The sequence below is a fragment of the Pezoporus occidentalis genome, unplaced genomic scaffold (assembly GCF_034315485.1).
Source record: "Pezoporus occidentalis ecotype Australia unplaced genomic scaffold, CSIRO_AGI_Poc_V1 ctg11, whole genome shotgun sequence".
In the NCBI taxonomy this organism is placed as follows: domain Eukaryota; kingdom Metazoa; phylum Chordata; class Aves; order Psittaciformes; family Psittacidae; genus Pezoporus; species Pezoporus occidentalis.
In genome coordinates, this window is record NW_026912886.1 from 9,969,826 (window position 1) to 9,991,346 (window position 21,521).

Below are 21,521 nucleotides of genomic sequence, written 5' to 3' on the forward strand. Positions count from 1 at the left end.
GGATTGTTCCTTGTTCACTTCAGTGCTGAACCAGGTGGCTCAGTTTAAACAGGCATTGAGGGTGGTTTGAGTTAACCCTCTTGACTTTGCACTGAAGCAGATGGCAAGTGCTCACACAACCCAGTATCAATATCCGTAACAATCAGATGAGCTGTGAAGCTGTAATCTGTGGCAGATGGAAAATGACAGCACAAAAGGCCCTCAAAGCCTTTCACAAAGGTAGCAAATAGGAAGGTTTAATTCAGAAAGTTTTTCATTCTCCAGAGCAAAACCAGGCATCTGGGACTAAAACAAGTGGGATGCTTCTCCCCTTTCCTACCTCCACCACACACTGGGTGACTTTATGTCCAGAGGATGAGCTGAGGCCTCTCATCAAAACCCAATCCAAAACAAGACAACTTGCTATGATAAAATTAAATGGGACCTTGACACTAGAGTGTCTACAGAGCTGAGCCTGCTGAATCCCTGGCTCCCTGCATTGATGCTTTACCAAACCTTTTGGGGCATCACTAGAATGAGACTTGGAGGACACAAAGCTCATCCATGCACACGGATTGGAGGGGTTGCTGGTAGGTTTGTCAGATTCCTTGTGGATTAGGCAGACATCTTGGAAGCAAGATCAGCTGTAAAAAGATGGAGGCTTCCTCCTGGTTTTTATGCTCGAGAAATCATAAGTCTGGTCTGCTTAAAAACGGGTATTTTGGAAGATACCCAGTACAAGATGCAGGCAGGCTGAGAGCCCCCCAGCTGAGCAGTCAGACTCTGCAGTTAATGTTTAGATGCTGTCAGTTTCCCACAGGACTACAGACCTGAAAATACTGAAAGACTGCCCAGTGAGCCCTCATACTTTTTTGCTCAATCTATCAGGTATACAGGGCAAGCTGCTAACTTTATACCTCTGGAGTAAGAAAAAACAACATGGATGCTTGGGCTTGCATTGTCCCTGCTAGTTCTTTGCCTTTTGTTGCCTGTAGGAGGGATGCTTCAGCTTTTTATGGCCTTTGACCTTGACCTGGCCATGCTCCTTGCCTGTCTTTGGCTTAACACAGCCCTAACTTCTGTGGACACCTCAGCTTTAGTCCTTGGCTCAGTCACCAGTCCTAGCTTGACCTCAACCCAGAGAGCTCGTCTTCACTTTTCCAGGCTGCAATTCCTTAGCAGTCTTATCCCAAAACTGCCTGCTTTGAAGTCAAACACCTAAACTGCAGACCAGCCTAGCTCACACAGCAGAGTGTGTCCCTGCTGCTTGGTGCTGCTGTGGTCTGGGGGGGTGACACTTTCAAGGCTGATTTGTTGCCTGGTTTGCAAAGAGCAGGTCTCTTGCTAAGCACAAGGATGTTGCTGCCCATCTGGGTCAGAGCAGAAGATGACACACATTGGTGAGCCCTGGCAACAGCAGGACAGAGCATCAGTGACAAAATACCAGCCCCATGAAGAGCAAGAGACTTTTACTGGAGAAAAAGCTTTATTAAAGAGGGACGTTGTAACACACCATATATCTGTGATGCTCCATGCCTCTGGGAGGATATCCAGCCCAAATACTTAGCTGAGCCACACAGGGATTGGGCCTGCCACTTCAATGAGAGGCATTTCCTACTTCTAGACTTTTCTATCAGCAGCGTTTGTGCCTGATAAAGAGGGGCTTAGGCTGAGGGTTAGGTAAGGAAAGAGGCAGAGTGCAGATTTTTGTGGCTGACCCATGGCCTGCAAGCAGCTATTTGGGCTGACAAACTACCCTAGGCTGAAAAACAGCAGGATAGATTTGAATAGAGTTGCTGTCAAACTATCAGTGCTGGATTGTGGGGTTGCAGGACTGAGATAGTGCAGAGCCTTGCCCTCAGGATGAAAGGCTCACTACGGCTTCTTCTGTCCCTTCTTTTTCTGTCTCTCCTCATCCATGGCAGCTGCTTGTGCCTGCAGCCGGCTCCAGAATTCAGGCAACTGCTCCCTGAGTCCCAGCAGGCTCTGCTGCCTAGTGAGGGGAAGAAGAGGGTGGTTAAAACAGTGCCTGTCATTGTCCTGGTGCTCAGACAATCTTAGCTGGTTCCCCCGAGGGTACCTGGGGCTCACTACAAATTAAGCAGCTCAGACTTTCTGTATCCATATCTCTGTGATTCCCTCATGTCACTTAGCACTCAAGTTTGCTGCTCTTGGCAGCAACAACCTCCACATTCCTCTTTGTCTTTTAGCTTCTGTAAACACAGGTCTCACTGCAGATGTATTCGCTCTGCTCTGGCACCAGCTCTCAGTATCCAAGCAGCAACATATCCCTGGTTGCAACGTCTCCCCAATTTTTCTGGTATAAGGCAGGGAAGATTCTCCTCTCCAGCTTTATGAGAAGAAGGGACAGAACTGGTGGCTGGTAGCATAGAATAAAACTTTTCTGCACTTAACTAGTCAGACAGCACCACAGGATTCAACCCGGAGACAAGGAATTAGGGAAGACTACCATGTAATATCTGCTGTAAGGTCATACCTGCACCCGCCTGTTCCATTTCAAGTTGGAGAATTAAGGCATAGTGAAAAGAACAAACAGAAGAATATCATTGACAGGGACCTGGCTCCACGTTCGCAAAAGAATTCGAGGAAAAGTCACTCAATAACAGATGTCGCATTGCCATCTACTGACGGCATGGACCCAATGCAGCAGCCAAACTACAACCTCGGCCTGAGGGTGCTGGGGACCTTCCCAAATCGCGAAACCTCCAACACAAAACTACTTAAACATCAAATGGAGCTGTAAATGGAGGGGAGGAGCAAGGTACGAATTGTTCCCAGCTCTGCTTGGCTATGGGGTCAAAAGGAAGATGCAAACACTTAAACGAGGATCATATTCCCTGACAATGTTCCCTGAACATCAACCTTACCCAGCCATAAATCTGTCACAGCACACAGAAGATCCAGGGGGAGATCTTGCATGGACCTGAGCAACACCATGGCTTACAATAATGCAAGTGCACTTATCTATCAGGCAGAAGGAGAACCTTACCTATCACGTAAGAAAATGTTACATCTCTCAAACCATGTCAGGTTCTGTGAGGATCTGAGAGGCAAATCTGGTTCCTGTGGGAAAGCCTCCTTCAGTGGGTAGGAGTTGAAGTCAAAAAGAAAGATGGTGCTGTGACTGGCCAATGCATCTGCCTGCTGCTGCTTATCTCCTAGACAGAAATGAGAACAGTGAGCTATTGCATCAGGAGTCATCCTGTAAGAAGAATTATCAAGGATCAGTACACGGCTGATTGCATCCAGTGACCATGTATCTAAGACCAGGGGGCTACCCACCTCGAAGCAGCAAGCACCAATTCACACTATCCACTGTGAACACCGGCTGCCAGGGGGATGCTACAGAATGAGAAGGTGGAATAATGAAGCAGTAAACAATCTGCGATGTGTCAGTGTTCATCAGGGACACTTTGCCATCCCAGGAGAAGACCAGCACCTGAAACAGCGAGTTGACACTTGGATGTAAAACAAGTGAAAAGCATTTCCTGGAAAGAATCTGGAATGACATTCAGGACTTCATATCCCCAATTATGATGCTGGGGTTTTTTTGCTTGCCCTGTCAGTTGTCACCAGGACACAGCAGATCAAAAAAGAGGCTGTGCAGGGAACTTGAACTGGAATTGCTGCAGGCTGGAATTGGAAAAGGGCAGCAGAGCAGGTTAGAAATTAATTAGATCCAGCCTCTTGCATGGCTGGCTCTGGTGAGCAGCTTTAAGTCCTTTTCTCCCCATGCCTGAAAGCTTTTTGGGGCCATCTGAAAGGTCTGGCTGGACTTCTGCTTGTAACTTCCTCACCATGATGCCTTCCCATATCTGACCCTGACACCTGAAACTTCAAAGCGGATCCCTCTCATCTTTGTAGTTGGACCTGTCTCATGTGCTTCTCACCTCAGTGGTCAATTAGATGACACTGGTGCAAGTGGATGCTAAGTAAGATCATGGCAGAGAAATCCTTTGAGAGTGACCAATTACATACAGACCTGTAACTGGTGCAGGAAGTCCCTATGCTAAAAATAGTTGGGAAAGGATGTGAGGGCAGCACCATATCTGATTGCTCTGTTCTTTATCTTCTTGGCACCCAGTTACAGACATTACTGAAAACAGGATCCCAGGGCAGATGGACTTGTGTTCCCACCCAGTTCTTAAGAGAGCTGGCAGTAATACTCACTGCACTGGGGAATGCCAGCACAGGCACCACCACACTGACAGCGAGATTTGGATCTTGAGGCCTGTAAAACAGATTCAGACTTTTGCCGCTATCCATGTACTTGACATGTACTGAGAGGCTGGGATAATGACAAGGGCAGTTTGTGGCATACTGGCTGGCCTAAAGTTCCAGCCAAGCCCCTTCCCTATGGAGACAAAGCCTGTCTCCTTCCAGGCAGGAACCCCTGAGGCCCATTCCTGTGCAAGCCTGCCTAGGAACTATGTTGGAGATACAAATCCCCTGCCTGCCATGGAGGCATGAAACCATAGCCTTTAGTGCAGCACCTCCCTCCAAGTCGACCTTCCTTCACAAACCAAGGGGACAAGTGAACATAAAACTGACAGAAAGATGGCAAGAAATGCTTATTCTGACTTCTGGCAAGAGCACAAAAGACAAGTAAAAATTCCTCTGAGTACCAGGCAGAGGCCCAGCTAGCTGAACATCAGCCCCAGAGCAATGCTAAAAGCACTTGCGTTCTGGCGCATAGAAGAATCCAGAAAACCCCTAATTCTGCCATAACCATCAGGTTTTAGCACTGGAACTGATTCCTAGCAAAACCACACTTGCTGCTGACAGCAGTATGGCAGAGCTATCTGGGTAAAAGCAGTAGAAAGTTCTCTATTCCATAGAAATGTGGGGCTCCTTGCTGGACCTGACCACTGCTCCACATGGTTTCTTTGGCTGGAGTAAGCTCTGTCAGAATCAACCTCACCTGTTTGCCAGGAGCGTGATGCTGGACTTCTCAGCCCTGGGTGCTTTCACCAAGTAGAGAGCGCTGTCTGCACATAGCACTAGAAGCTGCACGATGGGACACACAGGATCTGTACCAGGACGTGTCTCATCACTGGCAACTGCAGAACTCCGTAGGAAGTGGATACTACGGATGAGGCGTCCCTCTGGAATAATAGTCACAGACAGGGGGTATCCTGGGGAAGCAAAGGAAAAAAAGAGACAGCAGTTTAGGAAGAAAAAGGAACTGACAATTTATTCAAGGAAAGCTTAAGCACAGGTATGGCCTGCTCAGGGGCAGCAGCCACCAGAAAATCCTGAGGGAAGAAAATTCTTCTGCCAGAAGAATCCCTGCATCATGGCAGAATAACACCGGCAGGGACAGCAGCCTGGACTGTGATGCCAGTACAGCCTCAAAGATGACCTGTGGGTGCAAGTGGCAAAGCAGTGACTGTCACTGTCTCACAACCTCAGGGGCAAGACAGCTCAGTCCTTGCTGCGGCAGTTCACAGCCCCTTACTGTGGATAGGAATGTCTCTGCAAAGGCCAGGGCAGTGATGCTGAATTGGCAGCTTCTGGACAAGCATCCAGTGAACAAATGAGTCCAAACTACTTTCAGATTTGCTTGTAAAGTGACTTCCAGTCCCTTGTTCCCACCAAGCCAGAGCCTTAAACTCCTAAGGAACAGAGCAGCTTATCCACAGTGAACCCAATACAGTTCCAAAGGGTAAGCTCACCTAGCTGCTTATCCCAGATAGTTATTGCTGCATCTTCACATGCCAGTGCCAGGTACCTGGAGCAGGAACTGACAGCTGAGCACACAATTGGAGCTGCGCATGGCCACACAACATCAGGATTTGGATCAGAGTCTAAACAGAAGGACATGAAGAGAGCCAACTGTAAGAAGGTGCAGAGCAATCTCTCTAAAGGTATTAGCATCTAATTTCCCAATAAAACATGCACCATTCTGTGGTCTCCTGCCAGTGTGGCTTCACCAAAAATACTACCAGCCTGCGCAACATGGAGCCCCATATCTAAACAGCAGCCTAACCCACACAATATGAGGCAGCTCTCCTGTTTCATGGTTTCCTTGAACCATGGCAATCTGGCTGAATGACAGTCACTGTCCACTGACTACTCCCACTCCCCACAGAGTGCTCTGTTAAAGAAAGCAAGATGTCCTTACCAACTTTCTCCTTAAGTGAATGGTTAAGTAAGTAGAAGCAGAGATTGTGGCTTCCATCCCAGTGCACACTGATGCCAGCTGGAACATCTGGTACAGAGAAGGGGATGACAAAAGAGAGAAAGAGCCTGGAGACAAAGAAAGCAACAATCCAGAACACCAAAACAGCATAGCTCTCACTGAGCTCTCACAGTTTCTCTGGTGGGACAGAAACTCTGCTCACACAGAAACTAAGCCAGAACAAAATTTTTATCTAGGCTTACATCCTTGGAGGTGGAATTGTTATAGTGAACCACAGCCAGAGCCACTGAGCTCTAACTGGAACTCAAAGTCATCCAATGACATGCTTCAAATGGGCAAAAAGGTGTTAACCTATGGATTACCTGGCTGCACTTTCATTCCAGGCCGAACCTGTAGGATCTGGCTAGGCAGGAGAAAGTGAAAAGTAGCATGTCTGAAAAAAAGAAAGGAAGAAATATATCTATAATAAAGGCTTTGCTAAGTAGACAGCACTGCAACAAGACCTGAAATGGCTCTAGCCCCTGCCCTGAAACCTTGGGATGAAGAACCATAGAATGGTTAGGGCTGGAAAGGATCTTAAGATCATTTAGTTCCAAGGAGGCAAAGCTAATACAGAGGCTTCCATCTACACTTGAAAAGTGCCCTGTGTTGGTGTCTCATGGACTCAAATCCTGGTTGGTGCTCCCACTGACCTGGGCATCTCCTCTCTGCTCTGGCTCTCATCCCCAACCTCCAGGTACTCCCGATACGTGCTGCGGAAGATTGCTTCCTGCTGCTCCCACTGGGAATTTTTGATTAGGTGATTGTACCCCAAGCCAAGCACGCTGTCATCATCCACTTTCTTCAAGGCATCCAAAGGGGTTTTAAAACTACTGCCTGCATTGGGAACACAAAGGGGAAATGCACAGCCCTGGAGAAGCAGACACCATAGAGTGCTCAGAGACACTTTGACCATTCTTCCTTCAGGCTGGCATTATCTTGAAGAGGGGCACACCGCATCTCTGGTGGGACCTTCCATATCACTAGCCCATCTTAGAACCATAGAATGACAGAATAGTTAGGGTTGAAAAGGACTTTAAGATCATGGAGTTTCACCCCCCTGCCATGGGCAGGGACACCTCACACTAAACCATGTCACCCAAGGCTCTGTCCAACCTGGCCTTGAACACTGCCAGGGAAGGAGTATTCACAGCTTCCCTGGGCAACCCATTCCAGTGTCTCACCACCTTCACAGTAAAGAACTTCTTCCTTATATCCAATCTACACTTCCCCTGTTTAAGTTTTAACCCATTACCCGTTGTCCTATCACTACAGTCCCTAATGAAGAGTCCCTCCCCAGCATTCCTATAGGCCCCCTTCAGATACTGGAAGGCTGCTATGAGGTCTCCATGCAGCCTTCTCTTCTCCAGGCTGAACAGCCCCAACTTCCTCAGCCTGTCTTCATATGGGAGGTGCTCCAGTCCCCTGATCAGCCTCATGGCCCTTCTCTGCACTTGTTCCAACAGTTCCATGTCCTTTTTATGTTGAGGACACCAGAACTGCACACAATACTCCAAGTGAGGTCTCACGAGAGCAGAGTAGAGGGTCAGGATCACCTCCTTTGACCTGCTGGTCACACTCCTTTTGATGCAGCCCAGGATGCGGTTGGCTTTCTGGGCTGCAAGCGCACACTGAAGCTGGCTCATGTTCATTTTCTCATCCACCAACACCCCCAAGTCCTTCTCCACAGGGCTGCTCTGAATCTCTTCTCTGCCCAACCTGTAGCTGTGCCTGGGATTGCTCTGACCCAGGTGTAGGACCACACACTTGGCATGGTTAAACCTCATGAGGTTGGCATCAGCCCACGTCACAAGCCTGTCCAGTTCCCTCTGGATGGCATTCCTTCCCTCCAGCATATCAACCGAACCACACAGCTTGGTGTCATCGGCAAACTTGCTGAGGGCGCACTCAATCCCACTGTCCATGTCACCGACAAACATGTTGAACAAGACCGGTCCCAACACCAATCCCTGAGGGACACCACTCGTTACTGGTCTCCAGCCGGACATTGAGCCGTTGACCACAACTCTTTGTGTGCTGCCATGCAGCCAGTTCTTTATCCACTGAGTGGTCCATCCATCAAATTGATGCCTCTCCAATTTAGAGACAAGGATGTTGTGTGGGACAGTGTCGAACGCTTTACACAAGTCCAGGTAGATGACATCAACTGCTCTACCCCTGTCCATCAGTTCTGTAGCCCCATCATAGAAGGCCACCACACTGGTCAGGCAGGATTTCCCCTTAGTGAAGTCATGCTGGCTGTCACCCAGCACCTTGTTGATTTTCATGTGCCTTAGCATGCCTTCCAGGAGAATCTGCTCCAAGATGTTGCCAGGGACAGAGGTGAGACTGACTGCTCTGTAGTTCCCCGGGTCATCCATTTTCCCCTTCTTGAAAATGGGGGTTATATTTCCCTTTTTCCAGTTGTCAGGAACTTCACCTGACTGCCATGATTTTTGAAATATGATGGCCAGTGGTTTAGCAACTTCATTCGCCAGCTCCTTCAGGACCCATGGATGGATTTCATCAGGTCCCACTGCTTGTTCACGTTCAGGTTCTTCCAGTATTTGAAGGCAAGGACTAGGGCAAGTCATATGAGGACACAGCTTGACCTGCATTTCTTTGGCACTCTCCCTGACAGTGTCCCAGCATAAGGTCTGCTCCTTCCTCATCCTCAGCATTTACCTATAAATCCAGGACTCTGAGGGATGAGTTGGGGGTGCTAGGAACTAGGAAACAACTTCCTCCCAGTCCAGTGACAATGAAGACAAGGGTATACGACACTCACTTCAAAACACACTGAATTATTTTGTGCTACAAAGGTGACACATGAAATGGTCAGATAAGAAACAACTCCTGCTACAGGACTACAGGTAAGTACAGAAACAGGTCAGGAAAGGACCAGGGAGCACATTACTGGAACTTTCTGACCTGTTCTGCAGCCATAAGGGCCACGATTCCTTTGCCACCTGAAGGAGGCTGCAAGTTGCAAGTACAGAATCAGTCCTGACCTGTAATGGGTTTCGGCGGCTTCACTGTCAGCAGCAGCGCTGGGAGACTCAACTTTAGATCGACCTTATTTGCAGCCACAGGAGACTCCTGCAACAGAAAATGTCAGCTTGAGAACTGTGCTGTGCCCCAGACTGCCAAGTTTTCACCTGTTCATGGAATCAAATGCTTTCTAAAGAAAGCGTATGCAAAGGTTGGCTGACACTCCCTAGGAGACACTGGGTTTAGGCTCATTCTTCAGGCCAGAAGCTTGAGCGAGGTCACTACTTTCCCAACAACATTACAAAAGATATCCTGCCTGAACACCTCCTGTCTTTGTGTCCTAAATAAGCTCCCCTTCTGATCTTCCTAATCTCTCTAAATTACTCTTGCTGCAGCACAGGCCTCCTGTGGGCACAGCAAGGCTCAGAAAAATACAGAAGGGAAAAAAAAGAAGCAGGACTAAAGGTTGCAGAGTGCTGCTGAATACAAGAACCAAATTTTACTCCAGAGAGACTGAAGGAAGTCACATATGTGCTTGGCTGGGAACAGAAAGTCCTAACAGGGGACCAGCACCAGGGTGTCCCCACCATCACCCCATCCCACACATACTGACACTTAGCTAAACAGAAAAGGTCTGGCTAAATAATCAACCATGTCTGGGAAGGAAGAGGCAGGAACTTGGGTAGTTCACATGGAATCAGCAGAGGGAAAGCCTGCGTGTTTGTTTTTGGCTTGGCTAAGTTAAAGGGGTATTTGGCCTGAAGACAGGGCTGAGAAGTAGCTCCCTCTTAAACAGCCAGGAGAGTCTTTGCTGAAGGAAGAGGTAAGAGTTACAAGGCAGGTATCACAGAGGGTTATAGCTGGAGGTGCTGGGCAGAAAGTGACTGTGTTGAGAGGTGAAATCCAGCAGGGTGAAAGTGATGCAGGAGAGGGTTGAGCACTGACTCAGCATTTTAAATTCCCCGTAACAGCTCAGGACATTCACTGAGGTCAGTTACCATCTGTGCGGAACCATCTTTATGCAGCTCCAGACTTTTCTGCCAAAGAACCAGAAATGACAGTCATTAATGCAACCAGGCAGAGCCCCTGCACTGCTCAGGCAAGTTCATCCATGATCCCACCAGGGTCCTCTTGTTTTTAATGTAAAACACAAACCCTGGTTTAGGACCAGACTCCCAAGTGGAGGTATCAGGCCCAATTTCCACTCTTCCTCACCTTTCCCCAGTAACATAAGGGAAGAGCCCTTTGGGAAAACCCTTACATATGGCCTCCTCAGATGGGGTAATGCTGTTGGGAAAGGAGCTGCCAGTTTCAGGGAGGGGCAGCAGGAGCACTAGCCCTTGGGACTAAGGGAACCTTGTTGGGAAGCCTGTTTTGGGAGAGTAAACATGTCCCAGTAATACAAAGGCCTTATGAAATGTGGGATGGGCAGCTGTAGAGACACATAATCCATCTCCCTGGGCCAACAGACTTGTTCAGCCTGTATCTTGCTGTCACTGCAGGAGAAAGGCCTGGGGAGAGACCTATAGGCAAAAGGCTATAAGAAAAAACAGCACAGTAGGAGATGGAACTTGTTTGTACCGCAGATGCCTGGCTTGACCTCCTCTCCCCACTAGTCAGCCCTAATGCAGCTCCTGGGCTCTCCATCTCCTTCAGCCAGGAATCCTTAGGCAATCGGTAGATCTCCAGCCAAGCTTTTGTGCTGTCTGCATTGGGAAACCATATTGAGCAATTGGAAATGAGAGAAAAAGGTCTTTCAAACATGTAGCCCCTGTTTTTTTATATCCTCAAAAGGAGATTTGGATATTTTTGGAAATATAAAATCCCTGCGAGCTCCATGCAGCCCAGCTCCCCCCTCACTTCTGGATTGACATGCTTGACTAAGACTGACATCTGAGCCCCTAGCTCAAGTCCTCAAGATCCCACATCCACCAAAAAAATTCCATGGAGTGACTCAGTCAAATAATTTGAACTGTACCCTCTGAGGTAAAGTGGAAGTGGGATGTGGTCACACACTGGTTCTCTGTGGATGCTACTTATCTCATTCTCAGCATATATTCAGGCAGATTCCACCAAACCTGGGTCCAGAAAACCTGCTGGCAGCAAATGAGTTCACAAAGGCAGCTGCCAACAAACAGAAGAATGTTGCAGCAATGAGTTTGTTGTAGTGTTTTCAGACACTGTCTCTGTCCTGACTGGATTATGCCTGCTGAGAAAATTTTACAGGTTTACACATTTCCAGTGTAAAAGTGAGCCACAGTAAACCAGAGGAGGAACCGAGTCTGGTACTTCTGGAGAGGAGAGAGAAACCTGTTTTCACTGAGCCTTTCTGGGAGCTGGGAACTACACTGACCAGTTCGAGAGACCTCACTTTTGGGATCAGTCTTGATTCACACCAGGCCATTTGGAGAGGACAGGATGTGGCAGGAGCAGCTCTAAGCTGGAAGAGGGACTGGGAGCATTAGGAACAGAATCCCTGTGAACCTAGAACACTTGGAGCATTTTAAAAGCACTGCTGCTGGCCCCTCTGCTACAACACAACAGCCTTCATTCATCACACCATGTGCACTTGCCTTGCAGCAGGACTCCTGCATAATCACCTCGTGGGGACAGCACCACCTCCACACAAGTACTTCTCTTGCTGATATCCTCCTGCCAAGGAAAAACGGGCATTAAAGGAAGGTCACTGATTCAGAGAGCTCCATGGCCTTACACAGCCCTCAATGGGGTGAGGGCCAGGCAGATTGTTGAAGAACAGGAATAAATATTTGGCTGCTGCTGATGATGATGACAGAAATTACTGAGGGGAATTAGTCCTCTTCATGATTGATTACTTACCAGCCCGTGCCCAGTGTCTATGGAATAACTCAGTACTTACTACTTCATTTAGGATTTTAATGAGTAAGAAGCTTTCCTTGTGAAAGCAGAAGAGACAGACAAGCCCTGGAATAGAAATAGAGAAGTAGCATTAGGAGGAGGAGAAAAGTGAACAGATGGTCGCCATGCTCTTTGAGACGGCTGTGATAACACGTGCAGGACAGTGAACAGGACTACATTTTTTTCGTGGGCTGAAGGAAGAATATCTCACTGCTGCCAGCACTAAACTTTTGCTGGCTTTGTTAAGCCAGCACCAGCAAATATTTGATTGTACATAGAGATGGCTAAGCCAATTTGAAAAGTATCTCCACCAGAATTTATAGGCTTCAGATGAATCAACAAACTAACCAGAGGGCTGTGCAATTACAGCTGTAGGAGACCATACCAAGCAGTGGTTCTTTCTGTCCAAAGTGTTCCTAAAATTTACTGTACACCACCTTCAGCTCTGCAAGAGCCTCTGTTACTCCATACAGGACACCAAACCCACACCCTCTACTAATCACAAGGCCCTAGGGCCACTCTGCCACCCTACAACTGTTATCTAACACTCTTTTTGCAGGGCTTTCCAGGAAACCTGTCAGCCCTTCAATGCTCCTCCTGATTTAGCACTCTTCCATAATGCAGCTGCCAGCTTCAGAGCATAGCCATCCCAAGCTAGGTCAAGGAAATCCGCACCACACTCACCCATTTCATCCACAGCAAACAAGATGTGGACCTCATTTCCCAAATCCAAGGCATGGATAGCACAAATCTCTGTCTTGACTGCATCCCAAGCACAGACCTCCGTGTAGTCAGACACCTTGAAGGCAGCCAGGCCCACAGACAAGCCAACAAAGATGTATTTCCCAGACACTGTAAGGCAAGTGGCTGTTCCAGTTACCTACCAAGAAAGGGAAAAAGAGGAGAGTACCCGACTGTTTCTCCAGTGGAGGATACATCAATACTCCTAATCTTTCACCAAGAGAAAATGCTGATTTATTCTACAAGGGGGAAATTTTTGCCTGAACTTCCATCAGAAGAGCAGGGAAGAAGCTCTCATCCCTGCCCCAGAGACTGTCCTGTGTTGGTAATGAAAAAGTGTGCTCCTACATTTCCCCTTCCAATAAATAGAAGGGGCCTTAAATGCCAAGACCTCAGTCCTGCCACTGCTAATGCAGAGCTGGGATGGGATGCTGAACTCCTCTGGACAACCACAGGACTCCAGCAGACAGCATCTTATCCTCCTGGAATACCTGAATACCTCCACATAACGATGGGGAAGGCAGCGCTGCCCTTCTGCTCACTGCACTTCCATTTCGGTGTTCATCATAACACAGACCTGAGTTTGCCCATTTATATGCTACTGACTAATCACCTTCTCCCCAGCCAGCAAGGGTGGGGCCAGCCTGAGAAGCAGAAGGTGAATTTAGTTTAATGTCTGCTTCTCTGTTTTCAGAGAGGTGTGATAGATGGGAGGGAAGCAGAACCTGTCAGGCAAGCTCAGAAGCTGCAACCTTTTGAAGTGAATCGGTGATCTGGTGCTGGATTCTGAGGAAGGCAATGAACAGAAGAATGTGAAATCAACTGAATGGGTATTCTCTAGAAAAACTGCTACAGTGATTAATGCTGTCTCTGACATGAGGGGCTCTGTACCTGGAATTCAGCTGTAGCAAAGCATTCTGTGGGCTTGACCTTTAGTTTTTCTGCTTCTCGGAGCCTTTCCCTTCTTTCAATGATTTCCATCGCATCATCAAAAACCAGCATCACCAGTTTGGTGACCATCCTGACGGGCTGAGGCAGCGCATCGCGCTCTCGCTCGGGATCCTGCAGGAAGAAGTCTTCGCCGTCATCCTTTAGCCAGTCCTTCTCAGATGGCGGAGGAATCTCCAGGGGATGCTTCCGGATATACACAGCCATGGTGGTGCCCTTCCAGACGCAAACCACACCAGAGATGCAGGAAGCACAGCGGATGCAGAAGAACAAAGAATCGGGCAATATCTGCTTTCATGAGGTAATGGGGGGAAAAGATTATTAATGACTTCTAAGAGGGAAAGGAGATCACTTCAGTATAGATAACCCTGTTCTAGATATAGATATATAGATATAGATGAGATGATATAGATATAGATGGTATAGATATAGATAACCCTTCTTTCAACTGGCTGTATCACCCCTGTGACCCAGGGGCTTTGTCATGCTCTGGGAATACCAGCCACACCGACTGCAGGAAAAGGAAGCATAAAAGCTTTGGCACCGGATTGTATTAGAATTATGCTAAACCATTAAAAACTCTAAGCCTATTCTTCATTAAATGACTTATTCGGCCCGGATCAAACCCCAACCCTTAATTCTGAGCACAGGTGGTTACACTGGAAGTTACAAACTTCATTTCGGGTGCTTTCCGAGCCTCCCACTGTGCGGCGGGGCCGGGCCCCACAGCCGTGCCCTCACACAGCAGCCTAACCTCGGAGCGAGAGCCGGGACTCGACAGTCCGGGCCGAAGCGGAACCGCTGCAGCCGCTGGCAGCGATCACCGGGCAGCCGCGGGCTGGGAGGACCCCTTTAGCGGGGACACCTGCCCCGCCGTTGGCGGTTGCCGTGGCAACGGAGCGGCGCCGCGCGGCCCGGCCGGGAACGCGCTCCGCAGCGGAAGGTTCCCCCGGGCGGGGAGGGACCTGGGCGGAGCGGCCGCGGTCCTCGCACGCCTCCCGTCCGCCGCTGCCGCCATGGAGGGCTTCGTGGAGTTCACCAACCGTAGCCAGGGCCGCGACCAGCTCTTCCGGTGAGTGCGGCCTCGGGGCCGGCTTCTCGGGCACCCCCGTGGGCCCGGCGGCGCCGTGGGGAGCAGCATCTCCAGTGGCGCTGCGGGTGACGGGGCCCTCGGCCGCTTTAGGGCGCCCTGCCTCGGGCAGGAGAGCTGCCTGGGCCCGCTGGTCCTTCTTGTGCCCCTGCCCCGGGCTGGATCTCGCCCTGGCACTGCCGAGGTGCGAGAGGGGTGGCCTGAAGCTCGGGCATAAGCGCTGCCCTGCTGCTGCCGTGCCTGTGAATTGTCCGTGTTTCACCTCTGTACCGTTCTCCTCGTTTTTTCCATTCCAGAGCCACTCAGTACACATGCATGTTGCTTAGCTATTTAATAGAGCGTAAGGCTGATAAAGAGAAGCTGGTAATGAAACTCAAGCAGTTGGAGTCTAGCATGAGCTCTGGCCGCAAAAGTAAGTACCTGGTGACTAGGGGGATAAGTCCTTCTTCGCTTGCTCCTTCCAGCAAAACAGCTCCTGGCCTTGCTTTTCCTGTAGTTAACTTACCTTAGGGCACAAAACCTCTTTAGTATGTTCACAGAGTGGTCAATGGGCCTTATCCTGCCTTAGCTTGCCAGGCTAGATAGGGCCAAATGGGTACCTATTACTCCCTCAGCCTCTTCTCCCATCAGGCGATCTGAATTACTGCTGGGAGAACTAGCGACATAAGTTAAGTCAGCTGCAGAGATCAAGCTGTCAACTCTGTCCAAGGCCAAACCACAGAGTTACCATGCAGGGCTGGCTTGCTGTGGTGTCATTAGTCCTTCCAGCTAATGGGTTGAGACAGCCTGAGGTTAAGGACTATCATCCCAATAAAATCATCTCTGAAGGTCTATCCTTCAATATGCCTTTTATATCCTACTTCACATAGTAGTTGTCTTTAGCCATTTTTCTCTACTAAGTTATATACCCTTCCACACTTCTCATAGTCTCACTCTTTACATCACTTTATTCTGTGTCACAGTTGCATCCAGTATGGTTGGCCTGTTGCTGTGGTTGCATTGCTTGCTTTCCAGTTGACCTTACACCTACTTACCAATTGCTCGATCTTGGAACAACTTATGTATCTGAGGGAAATATTCCAGTTTAATGTGTTACCATGGATGTGTTTTGTTATTCCACTTACCTCCAGTGTATGGCAATTTCTAGCAGAGAGGCCAGCTGGTTTATCAGCGTAGCTGTAATTCTCTTGCTTCTGCTAAAGAAACAGCTAATAAATGGCAGTCCTGAATTCAGGACTCTTGTAGTTCCGCTGAGGTTGGGTGCTGCCAACATCTGTCACTGTGACACTGCAGTAGGTTATGAAAAGCATTTTGCATAATATTGCACTAACATTCACAAGGCAAACCCCAAACTGTACAGTGGATGAAATCGGGCTTCTCATATGTTACAGCTTAAAATGGGATACACTGTTCCTGTTTGTGCAGGACTCTGCCAAGTTGATGGCTGAAGAGGGATTTGGGTCTTAGTGTGCTAAGCATGTGAATCAACAGCTTTCACAGAAGCTCAGGAATGTTGTAGCTCATGGTTGCAGCAGGGTTAGTGCAGTAACATCTGTCCACAAAGTTAGGTGAGATCCAGTGAAACACCTGAAATTGGAAGCTCTGTTTGTGTCCTGTTTGTTGACACTGGCTGGTGCAGAGCTGTGGGTCAGACTGGTCCAGAGGGCACCCAGGCTCTGAGAATGGAGCAGTAGGAGAAGGCTGCAAGTCTATTACCCTGGCTAGTAATAGAACTTGTGTGTAAGTCCTGGGCTGGTGGAGGACGGAACTGGGATGTGTACACCCCGTTTTTTGCTGATAGTAGCTATTCACACTGTGAGAAGAAAATGCTTAAGGATACAAATGCCCAAAGGCCACTAAGTTATTTAAAAGTACACACGGACAGTGACAGGTTGACCTGTGCAGGGCTGTGTCTCTGCAATAAAGACCATGCCATGCTAACCTTTGTGGGGTTTCTTGCAGTGTTCAGACTGGGCAACATGGTGCACGCCTTGGTAGCAGCCAGAAGAACTACACAGCTGCCAGATGTGGTTCCTCGCTTCTGCCTTACAGCCTCCAACCTGACCCGAGCCCTCTACTTCGTCTGCGATGCGGTGCTGTGGTTGAACAGTGTCGGGCTCCAACCTGATATTGATAAGCCAAAGTGGCGGAATTGGGCTACCAAGTGCTACTACATTTCGCTCTTGATGAATCTAGGCAGGGACTGGTATGAGATCTCCTGGAGGCTGGAACAAGCTATACAGGAAGAAAAGATAAAGGAGAACTCATGCTGGGACAAACACAGTCAGGAACTTAACAGTGTGAAAAGTGATGGTGTGCATGGTTTTCTCCTCCTGCTGCTTCAGATATTGAAGAAGCATCCTCCTTTGCTGCTGGACTTGGTGAAGAATCTCTGTGATCTCTCAGGTCCTTTGGATACGCTAGGGATCTACAAGACCAACCCAGGAGTGATTGGTTTTTGTGGTGTCCTCTCCTCCCTGGTGGGGATCCTCACATTAGCCAGCCCACATCTGAAGCTGAAACAGTGACATGAAAGGATATGTATAGTATGCAGCAAGCCAACGCCTTTGGTCCTCTGATAGGTTTTTATCCTCCATATGGCACTTTCAAAATGGACCTGTCTCACAGTAACCTCAAGATTAATTTTGTCCTCTGAATAAGTGATTTCTACCCTTTATTCTTCCCTGTGTCTTTGCAGATGAGTTTGGTGCCATGACACACTCCCTGATGGAATAAGTGGAGATGGGAGAAGGCATAAACAGGACATGGCTGCTAGATAAGGAAATATTGATGTTCCTATATTTTAATACAGGGTTGTGAAATAGCTGCTTAGACAGCTGCAATAGGTATATGACTCATAACTAATCGTGTTTACACTGGAAAGCTGGAATTCCCTGTTCAAAGGTCCCTACAGTCAGGTTTTCTATAGTGGGCTCAGGCAAGTTAGGAGCTGTTGTTAAAATGGCCTGAACTCAAGTACAGGTGTTCTGATGGGTTTGGGTTGCTGGATCCTGCTGTGGTTTGTAGGTAGTGGTTTGAATGCAGTGTGATGGTAACTCAAGAGTGATATGATCTCTGTCACATGCACTGATGACACTGGATCTGTAGTCTAGTGAGTGCCAGTGTCCCAAGAAATTAGCACTGTGCTCTTTTCCTTCAGTGATGTGAGCCAAGGACCATTGGCCACCGGCTCTGACTTCTCCAGCAGCCCATGGCTGCGGGTTTTGGTGAAGGACTCATGAGTGCTTGTCTGAGTGCTGATGATGCTGTGATTTGTCAGGAACTGGGTTTCCAAAACTGTGAATCTGAAACCACTCACAAGCACTAAATATCCTAATACATGCACCTTAACTCCCAAACCCCTGTGACTGCGAGTGCAACAATTTTCCATTAATCATATTGTGATAAGGAGCTTGTTTTGCTGTTTTAATTTTATGTGAAAAGTCCCAGTATAATGAGGAGCTTTGGAACATGCAGTTGAGGAGTTGAGCCTGGCTTAGAGCTTGTTGAGTCAGGAAAACTGCAAGGGAGTGTTTCTAGTTGTGTAAGCTCCCAGAGGGAAGGGAGTGGAGTTGGTCATGATAATACCAAAATCCCCTGTGAGAGCTGAAGCTTATAACTGGATTTGGGCATTCATGGGTTAGATTTTCCTGTCTGGTCCTCCCTCCCCTCCTCTCTCATGACCACAAGGTTTCTTGTGTGTTACCCCCCTGGTTGAATGGGTTCTACCATTTGAAATGCCTTATGTTTGCCCTGCAACTGTATTATTATTCATTAATTCCCTCACTGGGAATGGTTGCCTGGCAGTGTCATCTGAGTTAAAAGAGAAATGCTGTGTCCAGCTGTCTAATGTGGCATGAAGTGCTTGTTGCTTCTGACTTTGCAGATACCAGTTCTGACACCATATGAGGAAATCTGCACATTATCTAGGAGATAAAATGATCATTATTCTTCATCAGAGTTAGGTCTGTGTGTTCTGCTACTTTCTGGTACGAGGACTCCTTGTTTAACCTGTCAGGAGATGTGCACAGAGGCTACTCTAACCTGGACCAAGGTACTTTCTTATTATTTCTGATGCTGTCTGAAAACAGAAGTTAAAAGGTGCTGGTCCCCCTTTATTAAAAAGCAAAAGCTCTGGAATTGAGTAGGCACAGTAGGGCAGAGCCCAGTTAAATCACTGTGGTCAGACTTGGAATTACTTCCAGTTTGAATCTGAAGTGTTAGCCTGCCAGTGAAGCGTTTTAAAAACACAGGTTGCTGGGCAGGATAAGTGTGCTTGAAAACCAGATGTGGCCTGCAGCAGCTCTTCTTTTTAGTATGGAAATTAATACCATTAAAAGTAGAGCATGCTGGCAGTTCAGACTATAGTGGAGCATTGTGTATGGGATATGTTGTCTTCAAGGACTTCCTCTCCTTTATAACAATGGAATATTTTTTGCTGCTTTGCTCCTTTTGCCTTACAGCTCCCAGCAGTGTGGAGCCCATCCCTCCCTTGGTCAGATTTGATCGTTATCCAGTGAGTAGCAACCCCTGTGAGGAAGAAAGAGCAGTTTTGATGATCTGGAAGCAGAGGTTTGGCCACCTTTTGTCTACAGAATTTCATCTTCTTGCAAAAAAAAATAATGTATTTTGAATTCTTCTCAGGGAGCTCTCAGATACAAACCACTTCTTTCACTGTTTGTGAACTCATTTCTCTTTTTCTCTTGTACTTTACCTGTAGGTAAAGGGAAATTGGTACTGAATAGTGCTGTGGCCCCAAGGCAGCTACACCTCCCTGTGCCCTGTGGAGGCAGAAGGGTGTTTTTCCCCTGTGCCAGGCAAACACTATGCAAAGCCCTGAGCCAGGCTTTGATGTTTCTCCTGTAGGGGCTGGCTTGCACTGGCAAGTACAGACTTAATGTGGGAGATGGGGCAGGGAGTTTTCAGCCTCTCAGCCTTACCTGTCCCATTCTTCATGATGTGGGTTGGAACATGCAGGAGTAACTCTCTTTACTGGATGTTAAACACTAATAGTTGCCTTCTGCTCCCTAGCTGGAGGGTAGCAATTTGATGTACTTTAACATAATGTGACTGAAGCCATAGAATCACAATCATGTGGAGAAAATCCTTTTAGTGCCTTATTTTTGTATCTAATACAGCAGTTGGAATAAGGACAGCTGCTTGAACACAAGCAATAAACTGAGATGAGCCTGACACTGCGTCTGTGTGTGTAACTTATATGGTGGCATAAAGTGATGGAAGGAGGAATCCTCCCTCCATCTCTGAACTTTATGGGGGATGATACTGCCTATAGTTTCACCTGGGTTATAGAGATTTCTTTTTGCCATAGCAAGGTGGCAGCCAGATCCTTCAGACTAATTTACAATCCTCATTTCAGTTGCAGAAACACGAAGCAGTAACTACATGGGTACTAGGTAAAACTGCATATATGAAATGCCCTGAAACAAAGTGCCATCAGTTGCCCTTGAGTACCAGCAGTGAGAGCTGGAGCCTTGTGCCCAGCTACAGTGAAAGGAATGGCTGCACCTGCATTTTGGTATCTTATAAACAGCTTTCCATTGGGGTGGATCTGCAGTTGTTCAACACCAAATGCCTGTTCAGAGCAGGGAGTGAAGGGTGACATGTCCAGATGAGGTGGTGAGGGATGGAGCCAGGATAACATTAAAACAAAGCATACTGTTAGCTCCTATTCCCTGCAGTAAGAGTCATGCAAACTTGGAAGCTCCAAAATGTCAGTTCCTGAACAATGCACAAAGCATGGCATTCAGCAGTGTTTGAGCAAGCGTTTCCTTCTGAATTACTGATCTCTATAACACTGTGTAATGGAAACAGTTGACAGGAGAATGGCCTTTGTGAGATTTGCAAAGTAATCTACTTACAGACAAGGCCTTCCTAATGTTAATACCATGCTTGGTGTGGTATCTCAAGACATGAGTGAGCCATTTGGGATTCCCAGATGAGTGGCAAGAAGGATCCAAGGTCTAAAAACCAACATCTCCAGGGAGAGACCAAATGAACCAGTTCTATAGAGGAAAGGTGACTGTGGGAGGGTGTGAGAAGGCTTCAAGTGTCTAAAAGGGTGTCAAGAAGAAGGCAATAAATTGGTCTTTAAGTCCATCCAGGAGGCAATACATTCATATTGCAGCAAGGGAGAATTAAGCCACACTTCTTTTTGAACTGAAAAAGACTAAATGGATTGCCCAGGAAGGCAGTCCTGAAGAAGAAGCTGGACTGACATCTACCAGCAGCGGTTTAGGGGGTGCCGATACTGCCATAGGGCATGGAAATGAATTAGTTACCCCTCCAGACCCAGGTGTAAAGGTACCTTGCAGGTCTGTGGGGATCTGGCTATAGCGTATAGATGGGTATGGAGCAGACTGCAGAGACAAGGGTATAAAACAGCTTCCCTGCACCCAGCTGATGTGGTGAGCTCTTGCTATTGCCTGCAGAAACACAACGTGTTTCGAGGTGGAGGTGATGGTACCTTTGCACTGCAGAGCCAGGGCTGGCACAGCCTTTGCCCTGGAGGAAGGGGAGGGGATGAGCAAAGGCATTAGTAGGGCAAAGGCTACATCGATCCCGGCTCCAGCCAAGGCAGAGGGAAGGTTGGCATGCCCCCTGCACTGTGAGCAAGGCCAGCAGGGATGGAAAAAGTCCCAGTGCCAAGAGAGCAAATGTTTGCTGCCCTTTGTC

The 21,521-nt window shown here is 48.0% G+C and overlaps 2 protein-coding genes across 5 annotated transcripts; one reads left to right on the plus strand and one right to left on the minus strand.

Annotated features, from left to right (window-relative positions):
• Window positions 1-1,446: 1,446 nt before the first annotated feature.
• On the minus strand, window positions 1,447-15,449 carry WDR93 (WD repeat domain 93). Of its 4 annotated transcripts, none has more exons than XM_062630360.1 (17): window positions 15,249-15,449; window positions 13,682-14,026; window positions 12,734-12,929; window positions 12,051-12,115; window positions 11,746-11,824; window positions 10,754-10,878; window positions 10,171-10,209; window positions 9,193-9,280; window positions 6,835-7,018; window positions 6,505-6,575; window positions 6,125-6,211; window positions 5,676-5,807; window positions 4,922-5,135; window positions 4,171-4,231; window positions 3,283-3,439; window positions 2,990-3,158; window positions 1,447-1,972 (listed from the first exon to the last, which is right to left on the minus strand). In XM_062630360.1, the coding sequence occupies exons 2-17, from the start codon at window positions 13,943-13,945 to the stop codon at window positions 1,855-1,857; spliced, it is 2,049 nt and encodes a 682-aa protein (XP_062486344.1). In that variant the 5' UTR covers window positions 13,946-14,026; window positions 15,249-15,449; the 3' UTR covers window positions 1,447-1,854. The 4 variants fall into 4 exon arrangements, with proteins under 4 accessions (XP_062486344.1, XP_062486351.1, XP_062486338.1 ...); XM_062630367.1 differs by lacking the exon at window positions 15,249-15,449 and adding an exon at window positions 14,563-14,652; XM_062630354.1 differs by lacking the exon at window positions 15,249-15,449 and adding an exon at window positions 14,493-14,583.
• PEX11A (peroxisomal biogenesis factor 11 alpha) lies at window positions 14,705-20,021 on the plus strand. Its single transcript, XM_062630406.1, has 3 exons — window positions 14,705-14,810; window positions 15,125-15,240; window positions 16,791-20,021. Exons 1-3 carry the CDS (start codon window positions 14,755-14,757, stop codon window positions 17,354-17,356), a joined length of 738 nt encoding a protein of 245 aa, XP_062486390.1. The 5' UTR covers window positions 14,705-14,754; the 3' UTR covers window positions 17,357-20,021.
• The last annotated feature ends 1,500 nt before the right edge of the window (window positions 20,022-21,521 follow it).